The sequence below is a fragment of the Megascapheus bottae genome, chromosome X (assembly GCF_031878675.1).
Source record: "Megascapheus bottae isolate mThoBot1 chromosome X, mThoBot2.hap1, whole genome shotgun sequence".
Lineage (NCBI taxonomy): Eukaryota > Metazoa > Chordata > Mammalia > Rodentia > Geomyidae > Megascapheus > Megascapheus bottae.
Window position 1 is genome coordinate 104988113 of NC_143547.1, and position 17473 is coordinate 105005585.

Here is a 17473-nt window from a genome sequence, read left to right on the forward strand (position 1 = left end):
TCCTGTCCTGCCCACCACAGTCCTGACAGTGGCTATCCACGTTCCGAAACAGCCAGATCCAATGTTCAAGTGCGCCAGCATGCTGTCAGGTGAACTGGAGGGGACTGCTGACTTACAATGAAAGCCCAGACCTTGAGTCACTTTCACAGAGAGATTTATCGAGAATGCTAACAGCACAGGATACAGTACTTCCCAACAAAAGGTGCAAACGCGTCACTTAGAAAGGCATGCTGAGTATTCTTTGCTTTCACATGTATTAAAAAACTTACAAAAATAAAATAAAACTGCGTGCTGCCCATCTTTTCAAATAGTAAAAGAACCTTAGGAAAAAACCACTTGATTTTACAACAAAAGACACAAACGGACATTTTTATGTAAATTTATAAGGCAAACTCTTTATATAATAAATAGGTTACAGGGATTCAGTGGGGGGTGTTTTTGAAACGTATACAGGTACATTCAGACAGGTTTACTGAAATGGTACAAATTTCCTTAATAAATTGCCTTTTGTTTTTAAATATATCAGTGCTTTCAGTCATTTGGCTATACACAAAGAACCTTTTTGAACACTACAAAAAAGCAATCAATATTTTTGTTTTTAAAACGACCTACTTATTTTCTAAAGTAATTGTCCCAAAACACAAAAACTGAAGGTGAATGCAACAGAGGGCTTTTTAAAGACCCCTCTAGCTAAGTCTGTCCTGGATCTCTCCCCATGCCCAGCTCAACCTCAAGCAGGCTTCCAGGCTGGAGCCAGCTTTTACCACAGGGTGGCCTGTCACTGGCAGCACTGTCCCACAGCTCTCAGCCTTCAGGCTGGCAGAAGGGAGCAGGACTTGGACTGGGAGGGGCAGAAGCCTCGCCTGATTCTTCCAAGGACTCAACCCCACGTGCAAGCGAGTGATAACTCCACATAGCACTTTCCTCGCCTGAGGCAATAAGGGAGCACAGATCTGTCCCTGTTCCATGAGCCCAGAACAATCTGTACTTCACGGCGAAGGATCTGTTTGCCATGGGAAGAGAAGGGAGTGTCTCATATCCAAATTTTTCTGGGGATTACATGACAGCAGAGAGAAGGGGTGGGAAGAGAGGGAAAGAGAATGAAAGAGAGGGAGGGGGCACAGAGGAGGGAGGAGAGGAGTGGGAGAAAGAGAAAGACACTCTGCTGTCATTTTATAACCCTGGGATATGGGGAATGGAGATGTGTCATTAGCGACGTGTACAGAGGATAGGATGGGGTGTTACAGAACGTCCTGGAGTGATGCCCCCTTCCCCCCACGGTATGCTGTGGAGATAATAATACCTACTGTCTGGGTCTGTCCAGGAAAAGGTACATCAGGAAGGGAGTAGCCAGCCCTCTCTCCAACCTGTCTCTCACCTGTGCTCCAGTGAGGCGCCTGGCTCCAAGCTCAGGCCTAACCAATCTCGTCTTCTTCCCTCCTCCCCACCCTGTTCAGTGACAACAGATAAGCTCCACTGTCACATCCCCTCCTGGCTCTCAAGGAGCATCAACGTTGTCTTTCTTTAAAAACAACAATGATGCTACTAATCTAGGGGTGTGGAGCAGAAAGAATCCACTGGGTGGAACCCAAACTGGTTTTCCTCTCACTTTGAAAATGGCCATGGAGAGGCTGTGGCTTGGGCTGTGACTCCCTCTTTGGGTAGTTTGTGGCTGATCTGGGCACGGTCATCTTTTCAGATCACCCCTTGTGGTTTAGTTACCATCCCTTCCCACCAAATACTTTCTTTGTTGGTAAAGGTGTCTAGAAGCATTTGTCTCTGGAACAATTACTTTAAACAGGGTTACAATACAGACTTCAGTTCAAACACAGAAGAGATTTACTTAGCAAAGTTCCTTTCACCCACCAAAAATTACACAAATATAAGCCTCAACACCACAGTTAAAAGGACCAGTAGAGAAAAATCTCATATTTGGAACACAAAAGGAGAAATAAAAACCAAACCAAACCCAAACAGAAAAACCCCAGAAAGACAAGGAGAGGGCAAGGAAAGGAGGAAGAAAAGGAGGAGAGCAAACACGGCACACATTACAGTGTCCAGGTACACGGGGAGCCCAGCAAGAGGAAAGGGCTCGGCACACATTGAGTAACAGTCCTGGTGATATTTGGTCATATATTCATCAACTACTGACTCTGGAGCGGCTGTTATTGAAGCAGTGACAAATCAAATGGGAAAGGAGGCCATGGTAGCAAGGGAAGGAGTAGACTTTAAGTTCGGCAAGCCTTTGCACTCCACTGTCCAGCTGTCTTAGAAACATTGAACTGGGCGGGGACAGAGGGCAACAGATGAGGCTAATTTTGGGTGCTGATTTCAGGTCAGTCAGAAAGAAGGGGGGGGGACACATGTGGTCACCCACCAGGGTCAATGGCTGAAAAATCAGCAGCAATAGCCTCTTGCCTCTATACCACACTGGCGGCGATCTACTCCTAATACTGATGGCACACTGGAGCAGACTCTGGAGGAATGGAGGCCCACAGGCTGCCCCAGCCTTAAGTCCTCCAACATGCCCAAGAGTAGTGTGGCCACTCTGAGGGTCTACAATTGACTCTATTGGATTCTGGCCTCAGAAGAAACGATGTCTGGGTGGGGGTGGGGTGGGGAGAAACATCTTGGCCCTGGTGATTATAACGCTCTCTGCTTTGGAAGAACAAGTTCTGGATTTTATGTTTTGCTGTTTTTAATTACTTAAAAATGATCAAAAAGAACTGTTACAGTTAAACTTTCTAGCAGATATTGCTCATTAAGAATTACAAAAGCAAATGCAATTACTTGTGGGAATGGGGAGAAGAGAAAGGGATGTTTCTGGAGTCTTTGCTAGTTCCTGGACGGGACCTACTGGACTGTTGGATGTGATTCTGGGGTGTCTAGCATTCTACCTGGTGTAGTTCACCAGTATGGAGTTAGGTCTCGTCTCCCATTTCTCCTCCAGCCCCTGGACCGGGCCAAATGGAGAGAGGGAGATGCTCTGAGCCTCACTGGTAGGGGTGGTAGGGGAGGCCAATCGCACACGGGCTAGCCCTCACCAGATCACTGGAAGGATTGGGGTGTTACCCGACCCCGTGCCCGCCAGCTCCCCCACCCCCAGATGAAGGGGATCCGCCTGTGCCCATGAGGTTGACCTCAGCAGGTCAAGGGAGTACTCCTGCATCCACCTGCTGAGGTGAACTCTTCTGTACCCAGAGGCTGGGACCCCTTCCACAAGCACAGGAGAAATGGATTACAAAATCTGGGTGCTTCCTGGAGCCTCCTTTGCTTGGCATAGGGAAGCCCTTGAAAGAAGCGAGGAAAGACCACGGATCTGCTTGGACCAAAGAAGTGACCAGCAGACAGATTTGTCTTTTTTTTTTCTTTTTTTACTTTTTTTATTTTCCCTTGTCCTATGCTATGATTATCAGAAATATTATAATTAAGCAACAGGTATAATTTTAACAGGTCTTTTTTTTGTGTGGAGCCACAAGCAAAATGAGTTATAACTGTGCAATATACAGATATATTTATATATATATATATATAAATTCAACTGCTTTGTGTGTCTAGTCGGTGCACAAAATAAAAAGGACAGGAAAACCGAAAGCAAAACTAAAAAGCAAAACAAAAGCCCAGGATAGAGGAGATAAAGCAGGCCTATGTGTATAGTCTATAGGTTACTGGATATAATCAGGGTCACCAGGAAGAACAGCTTTGCCACTTGACACACGAACACTGTGGGGAGAGGGACGATTGGTGGGCAGGAGCCAACCCTCATGGCCTTTTGTTTTTTAACCACACTTGCTCTCACTGCTGAGCAGGACCTGATAAAAGGTAAGATGGGAGGGAGGAGCGAAGGGCAAAGGCCATTTGCAAGTTGCCATTTGCAAATGTTCATGGATTCAAAGGCTAGACTTTGTTCTGTGAGGATCTGGGCCCAGTCTTGGCAAAGCCTGGGAGGGGTGGGGTCTGCCCTCACTCCCTGGCCCCAGAGGCTCTTGTGCCTCTCAACAGGGCAAGCAGGTGGCTTGGAAAGGCAGTGAGAGGCTCTGGGGTGAGGAGCAAGTTCACAATGGAATGAATGCTGGGGTGCTTGCCACACAGCCCCTTCATCTGCACCCAAGAGCAGAAGGGGAGGCATGTGGAAGGGAGGTCCCAGAGCAGGATGCCAGAGAGCAGGAAGTTGGGTGGTACAGAGCCTTCAGGCTCCGTGGTGAATGTTCCATTTTCCACATCCAGAGAAAGCCTCTTGTAGCTTTGGGACCAGGCAGGATACCAGCCTCCATATCACCCCAATATCAGGGTCACAAACTCTGTCCTTAGGGACTGCTCCCCAAGGAATTGAATGACTTTCTACTGATAAAAGGCCCAGAACCTCAAGAAGTCCCTGGTTCTACCTCAGATGCAGGAGGCTTCAGGCTAGAGTTGCTTTCACTGGTAACACTCACCAGACATCTTAGGCCAAGCATTAAGTATTTTTAGATTAGCATTTTTTGCAAAAGCTTGCTCTTATTCAGAAACATGAAAATGTAATTTTCTACTAAATGTTTTCAAGGTTTTTCCTTCTAAATTGTTGAGAATTGGTTTCAGTGTTCAATTTTTCCCCTTTGCTATGTAATTTTAGACCCTGGCGGGAGGCAGTATCCTAGCGATTTAGAACAATTAGACTAAGCTTTTTCTAAAGATTGATAGAGTATCTAAAAGAGAAAGACATCAAAATGGAGAGAATCAAATCCCTTCCGAGTGGAGCTGGTTCAATGAAGCAGAGAGCAGGGAAGAAGGGTAAGTAGAGGGCACAGAGGGAGCAGAGGGTTTGGCCCAGGTGTGGGGCTCTGCTGCAGCTGTCCTGGCCCTGCCCTATCCCCACTTCTCCAGGTCCTCTTCAACTGGGCACTTTGCTATTTATGTCATAGCCTAGAGCAGCTCTCGAAACTACTTACTTCCCAAAGTCTACACCACAACTCCTAGAATCTGTAGTTGTAAGTAACTGAATCAGGACACAATCTGGGGATAATTGGACAATCAGGACACAGGCTACAATGAGATACACAAAGGTTTTCTCAAAGGACCAGTATCTGTGATGTCCTTTAGCTCAGGCAGCCCAGAGAGCTTAGCTGGATGGAATGCTCTGGAAGCCTCAACTTGGGCTGAATGAAATCTGGTTGGTCCCACCTGGTGGATTCAGTTCATACCTCTTTGCTCTTTCCTAGGCTTAAGCCACGTAGTAAAAGTTATTTAAAATCCAGAGGTCTTGTCAGCTAAGGAAACGTCTCCTGCCACCAAACTTGGTAGTCTGCTTTTGGTCATTACCCTTTTTCATGATCACTGTCCATAGTAAATGACAATCTGGGGGCTGCTCCGGTTCCCATTTCGAATGTTTGTGGCTTCTAGTCTGGAATGATACCACTGTGCTGTCTGTACCCATTCCAGGGTCATAGTTTTTATCATCCCTTTAGCTAAGACTGACATCCTTGGCTAGTTTGGCACTGCTAAGACTTGGGCGAGGTGGCATGTCTAAGTGTCCCATGTGCCTTTTGTCATAGGAATACAGCACCAGCAGAAAGGTGCTGTTCTAGAGCCAAGTTCACCGCACTGTGAAGGCCAGCAACTTCACTGATTGTGACAGAGCCACTAGAAAGCACGACAGGGCAGGACGGAGCGGGGTGGGGAGGGGCAGGGCGGGGCCAGACCAGCATGGTGATACCTGGGAAGAGTTGGAGGACTTAACAGCTTTTGTTGGGAAGAGGAGGTAGTACCTAACAACTAGACCAGGACTGGGGACACTGACTGGATGTGACCTTAAAGACCCAGCCTTTTGAGTACAAATAAAATCAAGGTCACACCCCAAATCTGGGCCAGCCATGGTTTCTGATTATCCCATGGCTTAAGGCTTTCCCTCCAACTTCTTATCAACCTGACCCCAAGGCAGAAGCAGCCTGGGAGCTACAGGGCCCCTGGCTGCTAGTGTGATAAATGGCCAAAGCTGCCTGATTAAAGGCCACTGACACAAGATACCTATATTTTGGGGCGAAAATGGAATGGGGAAGAAAGAGAAATGGAGAAAACCCTAAACAGCTGCAGGTACTAGCTGCAGTTTTGGAATGAACTCTAGGGGAGAGAAGCTGAGTATCAAAGGAGCTGCAAGTGAGGCCCAATGGCAAGAAAATGCCACCTGAAGTGCTGTGCTCCTACTCACAAATGCCGAAGCAGCCCAGGCGACACAAGGGCCTGGTGGCCCCCAAACTCTTCTTCCTAGGAACAGATGGCACCCAGCCTGGGAGCCATATTTCATCGGACTAAGTTTAGCGCACAACCCTCCTGCCCCCCAGCTGACTACAACCAGTATTTCTTGGTGACGTGCTTGTGTGCATTAGTGTCCTTCGGGGCTGCCAGGAGTGTGAGGCCACTGCGTGGCAGGGACCTTTTGTCTTTAGAGGAAGAATAGTTCCAAAGGATTCACTTCGGATTCCCAATACTCTCCTCTGACCCCCACTTTCCTTCCTGGTGAGGAGTCAGAAGTGAGACCAGGAGGACCAACAGCAGAGCAGGCAGAAGGGATAGGGACTGGCTGCCCGGGGTCTGGTTGCAGGAGTTGCTTTTACAGTATAAGGAAATGGATACAAATATGCTAGAAAGTCCAACTATGACTCTACAAACAGAATGGGGAAAAAAATCCCTCACTTCTAACCATTCCAGAAGAGACAAACACAGTTTTATCTTAAGCTACTGATTGGAACTGTCAACTACGGTTCCTGACCACTAAAGACTGGCAAAGAAGTGCTACACAGTTTCTATGATGTTTCACTCCTTCATGACTACTACACTTGTAGCAAGGAAGCTGGGGGCAGTAACTGAAATACACGAGACAACACGCACTTGACAGTTCATGGCAGCAGCTTACATGGGACGTGCCTTGTGGGTGTTTCTGGAAGCATAAGACTGCTGTCTCATTTGCTACTTTGATAAGCTACTTCTCAGTTGGACAGATTTAGATATGAGACATCTCTGTAAACACAGAAAAGGATATACCAATATGATGAAGATATGCAGCTAGATAAGGACTTCCTGAACGGAGGGGAAAACTTTGGGATCCCAAATGAAAACTGATCAGCAAGCCCAAGCCTCTAAATCCTCCCAACACACATATAGACCAGTGATGGAAACTTGTGGTGTGCTAGCTCCATCCAGTCTCCAGGGAACAAAAGTTACCCAGTTCCACTAGGAAAGGACTTAGGAGTTGGGGATGGGGGAGAGGGTAAGCAGTAGAAGGGCTGGGGGCCCAACTGCCACTCCCAGAGCTCAGTCTCAAGAGTCTGCCTCTGCCCTCCCACAATGTGCTAGACACCAGACTTCTTAGGTGGGCATGCAGCCCGTTGCGGCATTCAATAACTGGCAGGTGTGGCCGTGGTGGGGTGGGGTAGGGTGGTTGAGCTCTGTGCCTTTCAGCTACTGAACGTGGCCCAGCTTCCCTGACCCTGGCTTTTTGATAGTAGAAGGGTGGGAAGGCTCGTTGTTCAGGATCTGAAAAGCCTTTTACCCCTCCCCCGCCCTTTTTTAAACCAAGGAAGAGGGGTCTGCCTAGGAGAGCAAGAACTCATTATCCTCTCACTCTCCACAGGCCAGGGTGGACAGCAGAGCCCAGGGCTCCCTCAGGGCTCAAGGCCTGGTGAGGCTGGTGCTGGCAGTGGGCAGGAGGGCAGGAGGGCAGGGAGAGTCCTAGGGGCTGAAGTCTACTGGCGTCAGCTCAGCATTTAGTTGGGCACTGCAGCTGCCTAGGACAGAAGGGCATGAACTGGGAGGTAGGGGGAGAGAAAAAAAGGGCGAAAGGAAGAATGGCAGAAATGGAAGGACAGAGGAGAAACCAAACAGGAAGTCCTTATAAAATTGCAGCAAACACTTAGAGTTTCGGAGCTTCGTGGGAACCCTATGTGCTGAGCCCACTTGAAAACAAGCGCAGGTATATACAGATCCAGGTAGTTCTGAACACCATCACGTCTGGTGGCTTGTGGGACAAAGGGTCACCAATGCAAGCCAATTTGCTCTCAGATTTGCATCTGTTTGTTTTGAAGTGGGGACATGAAGACTCAATAGTGCAAATAATTCTAAGCTATCCCTAAAGGAGAACTGGAAAGTAATTGGAAGAACATTTTCCTCTCCTCCCTACTTTTCCTTGTCCTATCCGCTAAGTCCCTAACTACTAGTCACAGACTGTTCTGACCAACTAGGAGTCTTGCTTACCCTGCTGTCGGCTGGACATGGCCCTGGGGCCAGCCTGCCCGTGCCTCGTCCTGCCACCTCCATGGCTTCTCTCTAGTACCACCCACTGGAGGACAGGCCTTGAGAAGGGGCGATGCTACCTCACCCTAGGCCGCCCTCTCCCATGGCCCAGGGCAGTGTACACCCAGAAGTTCAGAACTCTGTCCTAGCCATGTCCGAGCCGGAGCAGACAGGTGCTACTTTACTGTCCCGTCATGAAATGTCCTTGTGAGTTTTAGGTTGGGGCTGGCATGGGGCCAGACTTGTGCCACCACGGTGGGATCATGTGGGCCACAGACGCTGGCCTTCTCCGTCGTCTTCTCTAAAGAATCCGACAGTCTTTCTTGCCTCACACCTCCCTGTCCCACTGTGGTTGTGAGTGTGGGGGGGACACACTAGGGGAGCTGTGGACAGGGCACCAATGGCACCGAAAATGGGAGTGTCCTCTGCTCTCTTGTCCCTAGTGAGCACATGGAGAAAAGGTTTGGGTGGGAGGGGAGGTGCCTGGTCGACAGCTTGTCTGGTCAGTAGTATCTGCAGCAAGCCTTGTTGAAGGAGCCTAGTTTAGAAAAGTGCAAAGCTACTTCTGGCCCTGGTTAGGTCTTCAACCTGACTGTGCTTGTCGGTAAGAAAAACATCCCCAAATGCTCCAGCTACTCCCACCCTGAAGCCACGAAACTCTAAGTTTACTGAAAGAAAAAAAAATATTTTTTATTTCAGTGAATCGGGAAGCTTTGTCAGAGCCCTACCCATAAGGAGAAGAGACAACAGCTGCCTTTATTCTTGTTGGGTTGCTTTGCAATCCGCTCTGTGTAAAGTCAGCTAACTCTCTCGGTCACGGGCGTCCGGCTGTCCACAGGCTCCTCTCTGTTTGGCCTTGGCATGGAGGATGAAACAATGTCTTTGCGCTCTCCCTCCCCTCGGTGTTTGTACTTTTCTGCGGCTGTGGCGGCGGTAGCGACCGCGGGCTGAGTCTTAGCTGGCTCCTTGGGGCAGCCATCACTCTCCAGCGAGCCTCCTCGGGACATCTTCTCCTCTTTGCAGACGCTGCTGCTCAAGTCCTGGGGCTCAGGGGGGCTGGTGGGGTCCTCAGAGCTCTCAGGCTCAGGCAGGGGTGGGGGTGGGAGCGGGAGCAGTGGTGTCGGGGCCTTGGGGGACTCTGAGTGGTGGTGGTGATGGTGATGTTCCTTCTTCGGGGGCGAGGAGGCGCTGCTGCTGCTGCGCCCTTTAGGGCTGCTCTCTTTGCTTTTCCGCCCAGGGCTCTTGCAGGTCTTCAGTCCCTTCCCACTCTTCTCACCCAGGGTAGACACCAGCAGGGGCTTCACTACTTCCTTGACCTCGATGCTGACGGTCTCCCGGGTCTTGCGCTTCTTGATGGGGAGCACGGTCTCCTGCACGGACCGGATGGAAGACTCCTTCACGGCTTTCTTTTTGGCCTCGGCAGTAGCAGCTGCCACCACACTCCCGGGCTTTCTGCCCCGTTTCTTGGGAATGGCCTGCGGATCGGCCTCAGCCTTTCTCTTCCTTCCAGGGCGTTTGATCACCATGACCTGGGCAGAAGTGGTAGCCCCACCCCCTTCGCCCTTGCCCCCTGGTGACGGTTGGAAAGGCATCTTGACCAGGAGCTTGCCAGGGCTTTTTTCCAGGACCCTTTTCACCTGAACGCCTTCTGATGCTGCTGTCTTGGGTCTCCCAGTGCCACTCCCTTTGGGGCGTCCCCGACCTCTGCCAGTTCCTGGAGCTTTGGGAGATTTGGGCTTCTTAGGTGGTTTCTGCTCTCGCCGGGAGGGGCTCCCTCTCCCAGTTACCGTGAAGTCAAAATCATTAGGGTCCAAGGAGGTGTCGCCTACCTTTTCGAAGTATGCAATCAACTCCACTTTAGAGCGAAAGGCTTTTCCCTGGGGACTGTGGGGACAAATGGAGAGACATGAAGTTAGAGGCTTTCCATGAGAATTTCAAGAGATGGGGCAGAAAGGATCGTGCTGCTAAGCCCTCTCATACACGAGTCCTAATGAAGAAGAGTCAAGATGGGCTAAAACTGGATGGCCACATCTAGGTCAGACATAATGCACTGCATGACTCAGGTCACCAGGGACAGTGGGCACCTGAACGGCCTGCTTGGGTGGTGGAACAGCTCAGTATCTTCTGTTCATCAGCTGTTGCATGGAAGCCCATAAGGACCTGCCTGCCACCCAGACGGCACATCTAGATTCCCTGGGTCTTTTCCACACCCCACCAACCTAAGAGGTCAGGCCTCATACCCTGCGAGCTGTCAGGCAAGGGCCCATTCTTCTGGTCGGTGCCTGAGCCTAATCCACCATCAAAATATTTCTTGTCTGAACTCAGGCCCAGTGCTCGGCCTCCCCAGGAATCATAGTAATGGTTCATTCACCCTGCTTCTAAAAGTTGTAGAATGAAATGGAACTGGCCAAATATTCTGAAAAGCACTAGTCTTTCTGGGATCCCAGATGTTCAGTTTTACTGTTCCTCTAAGCTGCTCCAACAGAAAACATGGAGCTGCCATTCCAAAGCTAGACAAACGCAAAAGGGACAGTGCTAAAGGCATATGAAGCCTGTCTCTCCCACTTCCTAGAGGCCCTGTCAGTACCCTCGGCCCACCACTGATCTGCAGAGGAAAGTAACATCAGAGTAGGTCCGAGTGCCATTCCATCTCCAAACAAGGCCTCTGAGAGTGGTGGAAGTAAAGGGCCTGCTATCTCCAGGTGGGGCAGCGGCACCAGATGCTACCCACAAGCACCCTAAGCACCCTTGGTCACAATATTCACTATGAGTAGCTCCAGGTGTGGTGCTTCATATCAGTTTTGGCTTAATGAGCAGCTAAGAGCGGTCACTGCAGTAGATGTCCTCCCTCCTTCTACCCTCCCGGCCCTTCCCACCCTACGCACACAGGACTTGGCCTTACTTACTTAATCAAGTACACATCATACTTCCCAGCAGAGCGGCCAGACTTCCTTTGCTTAAGCTTTCTTGTCCAGCCTTCAGGCAGGGTGGGGTCATCATACATGGGTCCCCGATCACGAATGATGGAGCGCCGCTGTTTGGGGGAAGCAGAAGCTTCTGGCACGGCCGGGGCAGAGCCCGATTCTTCTGATGTCTCCGCTTTGCCTGCCTCTGCTGGCTCCGCAGAGTGATGGGCTGATGGCTGCAGAGGCTCATGCTTGTTGCCCTCTTTGTCTTCTTTCTTATCTTTCTTCACCTTTTTGAACTTCAGGGGTCTGTCTTTGAGGCCCTGGAGGTCCTGGTCTTCTGACTTTTCTTCCCTGAAGTGTTAAACAAGCATGTAAGCATCACAGAGAACATACTAATGCGAAAAAATGAGTACAAGGGTAGATTTGGACACATCACTACACTTGAGGGCCCAGGCTTCTGCAGACACAAACCTTGGTAACTTTCCCAGGACAATGTAGTCTAGGACCAGGCTGGGACCCAAAGGTTTCTTTAGGAGCTTTGGGCTATTGGTGGTGTTGATCAAAGGTATTTGCCCTGGTATCACAAGTGTAAACGACCTGGCACAAGTGTCTTTCTTAGTACAAGCACTGTGGGCTTCTTAGTACATCACTTTGGCAAAGGCCATTCTGAACCACCCACACCCTAAGGCCCCTGGGCCACATTACCAGAGGACCTCCACTGCTGAAAGGGAGCTGCCCACCCAGAATGCCTTCCAGGAAGCCTCAGGTTTGTGTGCATATCTGTTTTTCTTATGACTGTTAACATACATATCTGTGTTCAATAAAACACAACCTGTGGGGGCACAAGACAACTTGCTGAAGAGGATATGGAACGACCACTTCTGGGAGGTGCATACAGCACAGAATCATAAAAACAACACACAGGGCTAGAGCCAGCCAACACAGACAGAACTCAAATCCAGACTGTAACTTTGCAACTATGGGCCCAACAAATGACTCAGCAACTTATGCCTCAGCTGCTTCATCTCAACAATGGCTAAATCCACCCCCGAGGCATTCTTACCCTGAAGATCATGGTGGCAAGTGGTTCATTCCCATCAAGTGACAAAGTCCTAGCTTCACTCTGCCTTTGCCCCTGAGTTCCTGTTTCTCTTCTCTTTCTCTCTACCAATTTAGGGTAAGTGGGGCTTCAGGGGTCACCTAGAGACATTCTGCATGCAGGTCCATCTCCCAGTCCATGGGTAACTAGCCTAACCAGTTCCAACACAGGGCTTACTTTTCCTCTCTCTGACTCCTAGGGTTCTTAATGGGAAATAATGAGCCCTGGAAGCTAGCAGGGGCATGGGCTGTGTTTGTTCAGCTTCAGAACTGATCCACTAGGCAGCTCTTGGTGGTGGAGGAGAAAAGAAGGGGTGCTTACTGGCAAAGGGGGCAAAAGAAAGGTTAGGTAGAGTACAGGACACACAGGACTCTGTCTTCAATGGGACCCCCTGACCCCTGCCCAACACTATGGATGTTTCTTGGAACCTGGGAACTGTTAAGAGTATGAGAAATACATGAGATTAATGTGCAAGGTCAGCTTCTTTGGAACTCTGGTCGGTATTCTCAAATATCAAAACCACTATCATGCCAAGTACAAGCCACATGACCAAAGGAATGCCTCCTAGAAATCTATTCTGTGAAGACAACTCCAAATAACAATGCCAAAATAACACAGGCAGAAGACTCCAAACTCCTCCAGTTCTGTCACCAACGGACTTGGTAAACTATGTGAGGCTACATGCTGGATGACCTGCTACACATTTCCACAATACATTCTGATGAGAAAAGGCAAAATGCAGAACTATTTTATCATATGGTACCTGTTGTGCAGGAGTGAAGAAGGAAAATTAAGGAAGGAGAGCCTAGAAATGAATGAAGCTATTAGCCGGCTAGGGGCAGGTAGGAGACCTTGCTGAATTCTTCTTAGAGTCTAATGGTAATTTCTGAATCAGGTGAACGTTTATATAACCAGAAATAAAACAAAAAGTAACAAAATTCTATTATATCAGGGGGAATGCAAACAAGAGTTAATGGGCTTAGCCATATCAAATTAAGAACATACCACAGAGAAAGGACTAACTTATTTCTCACCATTGTGCTCTGGATATCTGTAATGGTTCATATTCCAAAGTGAACAGTGGCACCTACACAAACCACACTGGATCCTGGGAGAAATGAGTGATTTTGGTTCTCGGACATCTTGTGGTATAGAAAACTGGAAAAGGAAGAGTTTCAAGAGAAGAGCAGGGAGGAAGGAGCTTGAGACTACATCTTCAGCAGAGGCTAGAATGGCCCAGGGTGAATCAACACAACTTATTGGTAGACTGGTGGGATGCAGGGCTGAGTTCAGAAACATATTAAGGGCCAGGAGAATGGCCTAGTGGTAGAGTGCTTGCCTAGCATGCATGAAGACCTATGTTTGATTTCTTGGTACGATATACATAGACAAACCCAGAAGGGGTGCTGTGGCTCAAGTAGAGGCTAGCCTTGAGAAAGCCCAAGGATAGTACTCAGGCCCAGTATGGGCAAAAAAGGAAACATGTTAAAAGTTTGGAAGGACACTGGTGCCATTGATAGAGAAGAGGAAGAGTAGGTGAGGAGCAGGCTCAGTTGCCAACACACTCCAATCTGGGCCTAAAAGAACTGTTTGGTTTTCTTTGTCTGTTTTTTAAAAATTACCATTAATGTACCCTAAACAAAGTCATGAGCTATCTGGAGACAGGACAGGAGGAGGGAGGAGATAGAATTACAGAGGAACTAAGGGAACCATGTCAGGATGATCTAAATATAATTTCATTGTTATTTTCAAGAGTATCTCTTAGAAATGTACCCTCTATTATATTCTGTGTCAATTCACAGTAAACTTGCTATAGAAAAGCAACATACCAATAAATAAAAGCCAGGTGCCAGTGATTCATGTCTATAATTCTAGTTACTCAAGAACCTGAGATCAGGAGGAATAGTTCATGGGCAGTGTGGACAGATTAGTCCAGGAGAATTCATCTCCAAAATAACTAGGAAAAAAGTTTTTTGTTTGGTTTTGCGGCTTGAAATCTGGGCCTGGGCACTGTCCCTGAGCTTTTCAGCTCAAGGCTATTGCACTACCCCTTGAGACACAGTACCACTTCCCATTTTCTAGAGGTTAATTGGAGATAAGAGTCTCAGGGTCGGGGCCGGGAGTTTGGCCTAGTGGTTAAAGTGCTTGCCTAGCATGCATGAAGGCCCGGGTTCGATTCCTCGGTACCACATATATAGAAAAAAGCCGGAAGTGGTGCTGAGGCTCAAGTGGTAGAGGTCTAGCCTTGAGAAAAATCCAAGGACAGTGCTCAGGCCCTGAGCTCAAGCCCAGGACTGGCACAAAAAAAAAAAAAAGAGTCTCATGGTCTTTAATGCCTGGGCTGGCATTGAACCTTGATCTTCAGATGTCAGCCTCCTGAGTAGCTTAGATTACAGTTGTGAACGACCGCGCCTGGCTTGCAAAAAAGTTTTTATGGTAAGCATACTTAACATCAACTGTTCTGACTCACTCTTTTCTTTTCTTTTCTTTTGCCAGTCCTGGGACTTGAACTCAGGGCCTGAGCATGTCCTTGGGCTTTCCTCAAGGCTAGCGCTCTACCACTTGAGCCATACTATCACTTCCAGCTTTCTTCTATGTATGTGGTATTGAGGAATCAAACCCAGGTCTTCATGCAAGCTAGGCAAGCACTCTCCTCCTAGGCCAAACTCCTGGCTCTGTTCTGACGATTTCTAAATGCACAATGAACTTTCAATACCACTGAAGATGCAGAATGCCCATCATCTATAATAATCCAGTTCTTTAAACTGAAATTATCTTTTCCAATGTTTGACACATTTTTATTGTTCTTACTACTTTTAAAATTTATTTTTATTATATTGAAGTAATTGTGGAAAAAGGGAACTGAAATTTTTTGAAGCAAATATTAACCATCTGGTGAGTTTTAATTCTGTGCATAGACAAGTACACAGGCGCTTCACTGTATTTTCTCATTAAAAAATGACATAAAACATGTAATCCAAAATGAGTTTACCACTGTGTGCTGGTGGCTCACACCTATATCCCTAGTTACTCAGGAGGCTGAGATCTGAGGATTGCTTTTTAAAGCCAGCCCAGGCAGGAAAGTCCATGAGACTTTTATCTGCAATTAACCTCCAGAAAAGCAGAAGAGGCACGTATGGTTCTAATGGTAGAGCAGCATTAGCCCTGAGCAAAAGAGCTCAGGGACAGCATTCAGGCTCTGAGTTCAAACCCCACCACCAATGAAAACACACACACACGCAAAAATGAGTTTAACTTTGCCCAAGGGTCTGCTCAGATCCAGAATGGGTATGTACTTGTATACCCTTACTGGCCTTCTCTGAAGGACCTAAAGAATGAAGGATGGGCTGGGTTGCCTGATGACTCTGCAAGGCTGCCCCCCCACCGTACTGAAATAGACTTTTCAAAGAGACTAAACACTATCTTTCCAATCACCTCTCCCCACCTCTCTCACACACAAAAACTCTCTCATGACATAATTACGAGGAGACTATAGCACCTTGTTCGCACGTTCACACCAAGTGGGAAGTATCCTCAGAAAAACCACCTGTTCAACTTCTGATGTTACAAATTTAAAGGGAAAAAAAAGGGAAGCCCAATTGTGGTGACACACACACAGCTTCGCTGTCATTACCAACACAGCAGTGTGCGCATCAATTGCCTGTTACTGTGACTATTCCATTACTGCCGTGTGTTCATTCCTCCCTGTGTCACCAGAGATGACCAGGGATGGCCTGCTCTTTCTCATGTCTTCATCTGCAGATCTTCTATCTTCCAAGTTCAGTTAAATAGCACTCTTTTTTTTTAAACAAAAGTTTTATTTGGCCAGGAACTGGTGGCTCACACCTAAAATCCTGGATACTTAGGAGGCTATATCTTCAAGGTTTGTCCCTAGATTTTCTGGTAGTTCTTTCACAGCTTTAGGTCTTTGGTCCAATTTGAACTGATCTTTGTATAAGGTGATAGGGATCTACACTCAGTCACCTACGTATGTAAGACGTAACGTCTAAAAGGCCTCCCTTGCATCTATCCTGCCCTCTTCTCTCCTCTGCTATGTGAGTTGGAACAACCCATGTCCCCCCCACCTAAAATATTCTACTGTATATGTCAAACTTCATCTTCTTGCTCAGTCACAGTGCCAGGTACACCTAATAAATATATGCACCTGCTTCTTTTGGTGGCTGTATTGGTGTGATGAGACACTAGTATGCAATGGAGTAGCCCAGTAGTGAAAGCAGCCAGACTCACAGTAACAATAAACGAATGCCAAGTCAGGAACTACCAGTGCAGTATGTTGGCCATCAGTGGAGGTAGCAGGAAATGAAGCTAAGGAAGTCTTAAAGGCATTGCTGATATGAAGGATGGCTACACTAGCAATATAGCCCAAAGCTCTCCCGTGCAAACTAAAAACGCTGGATCAAATTCATGACACAAGATAACACAGAGACATCTTAAACACATTGTAAGCTGGCAACAAAGGCAGGCATGCATACACAGGCTCAATCTCTCAGTCAAGAGATCGAGGAAATGCTATAACTTAATCGAATATGTGATCTTGGACTGGATTCTGGGTTCACAGGAACTGAAATAAAAGGTATTAATGGTACACACATCTGGGGATACATGAATAAGGCTCTATATTACCTCACTGCTAGACTTCCTGAGTGTGGTAATTAACTGTTCTTAGAAAAGGCAGGCTTAAGTATTTAGGAGTGAAGCATCAAGATGACTAATTTTCAAAGGGTAAATGATTTGTATGTGGAAAGAATACATAGTGTCAACATGTTTAAAAAAGGGGAAATGACATCAGTATAATTAGGAGAACTCGGTGACAGTATTTTTGTGTGTGTTCCAGTCCTGGGGGTTGAACTCAGATCCTAGGTGCTGTCCTTGAGCCTTTTCTTTCATTTTTTTCTGACCAGTCATGGGGCTTGAACTCAGGGCTTGGACACTGTCCCTGAGCCTCTCTGTGCTCACAGCTAGCACTCCACGACATGAGCCATAGCATTACTTCAGGCCTTTTCTGATTATGTAGTGCTAAAGAATTGAACCCAGGTTTTTGTGCATGCTAGGTAAGCACTCTATCTCTAAGCCACATTCCCAGCCGGGTCTTTGAGCTTTTTGAGAGTTCAAGGTTAGCACTATATCACTTGAGCCAGAGCTTCACTTCTGGCTTTCTGGGTGGTTAAATGGACATAAA

General features: G+C 47.7%; 1 protein-coding gene across 1 annotated transcript in view; it reads right to left on the reverse strand.

Annotated features, from left to right (window-relative positions):
* Positions 1-137: 137 nt before the first annotated feature.
* Positions 138-17473, reverse strand: part of Mecp2 (methyl-CpG binding protein 2) — a 77481-nt gene continuing 60145 nt past the window's right edge. Inside the window, exons 2-3 of the mRNA XM_090326588.1 lie at positions 11172-11525; positions 138-10149 (exon numbers count right to left, since the gene is read on the reverse strand). Coding sequence (XP_090182714.1) covers positions 9063-10149; positions 11172-11525 — 1441 coding nt within the window. The 3' untranslated portion in view covers positions 138-9062. The remainder of the gene's footprint in view (positions 10150-11171; positions 11526-17473) is intronic.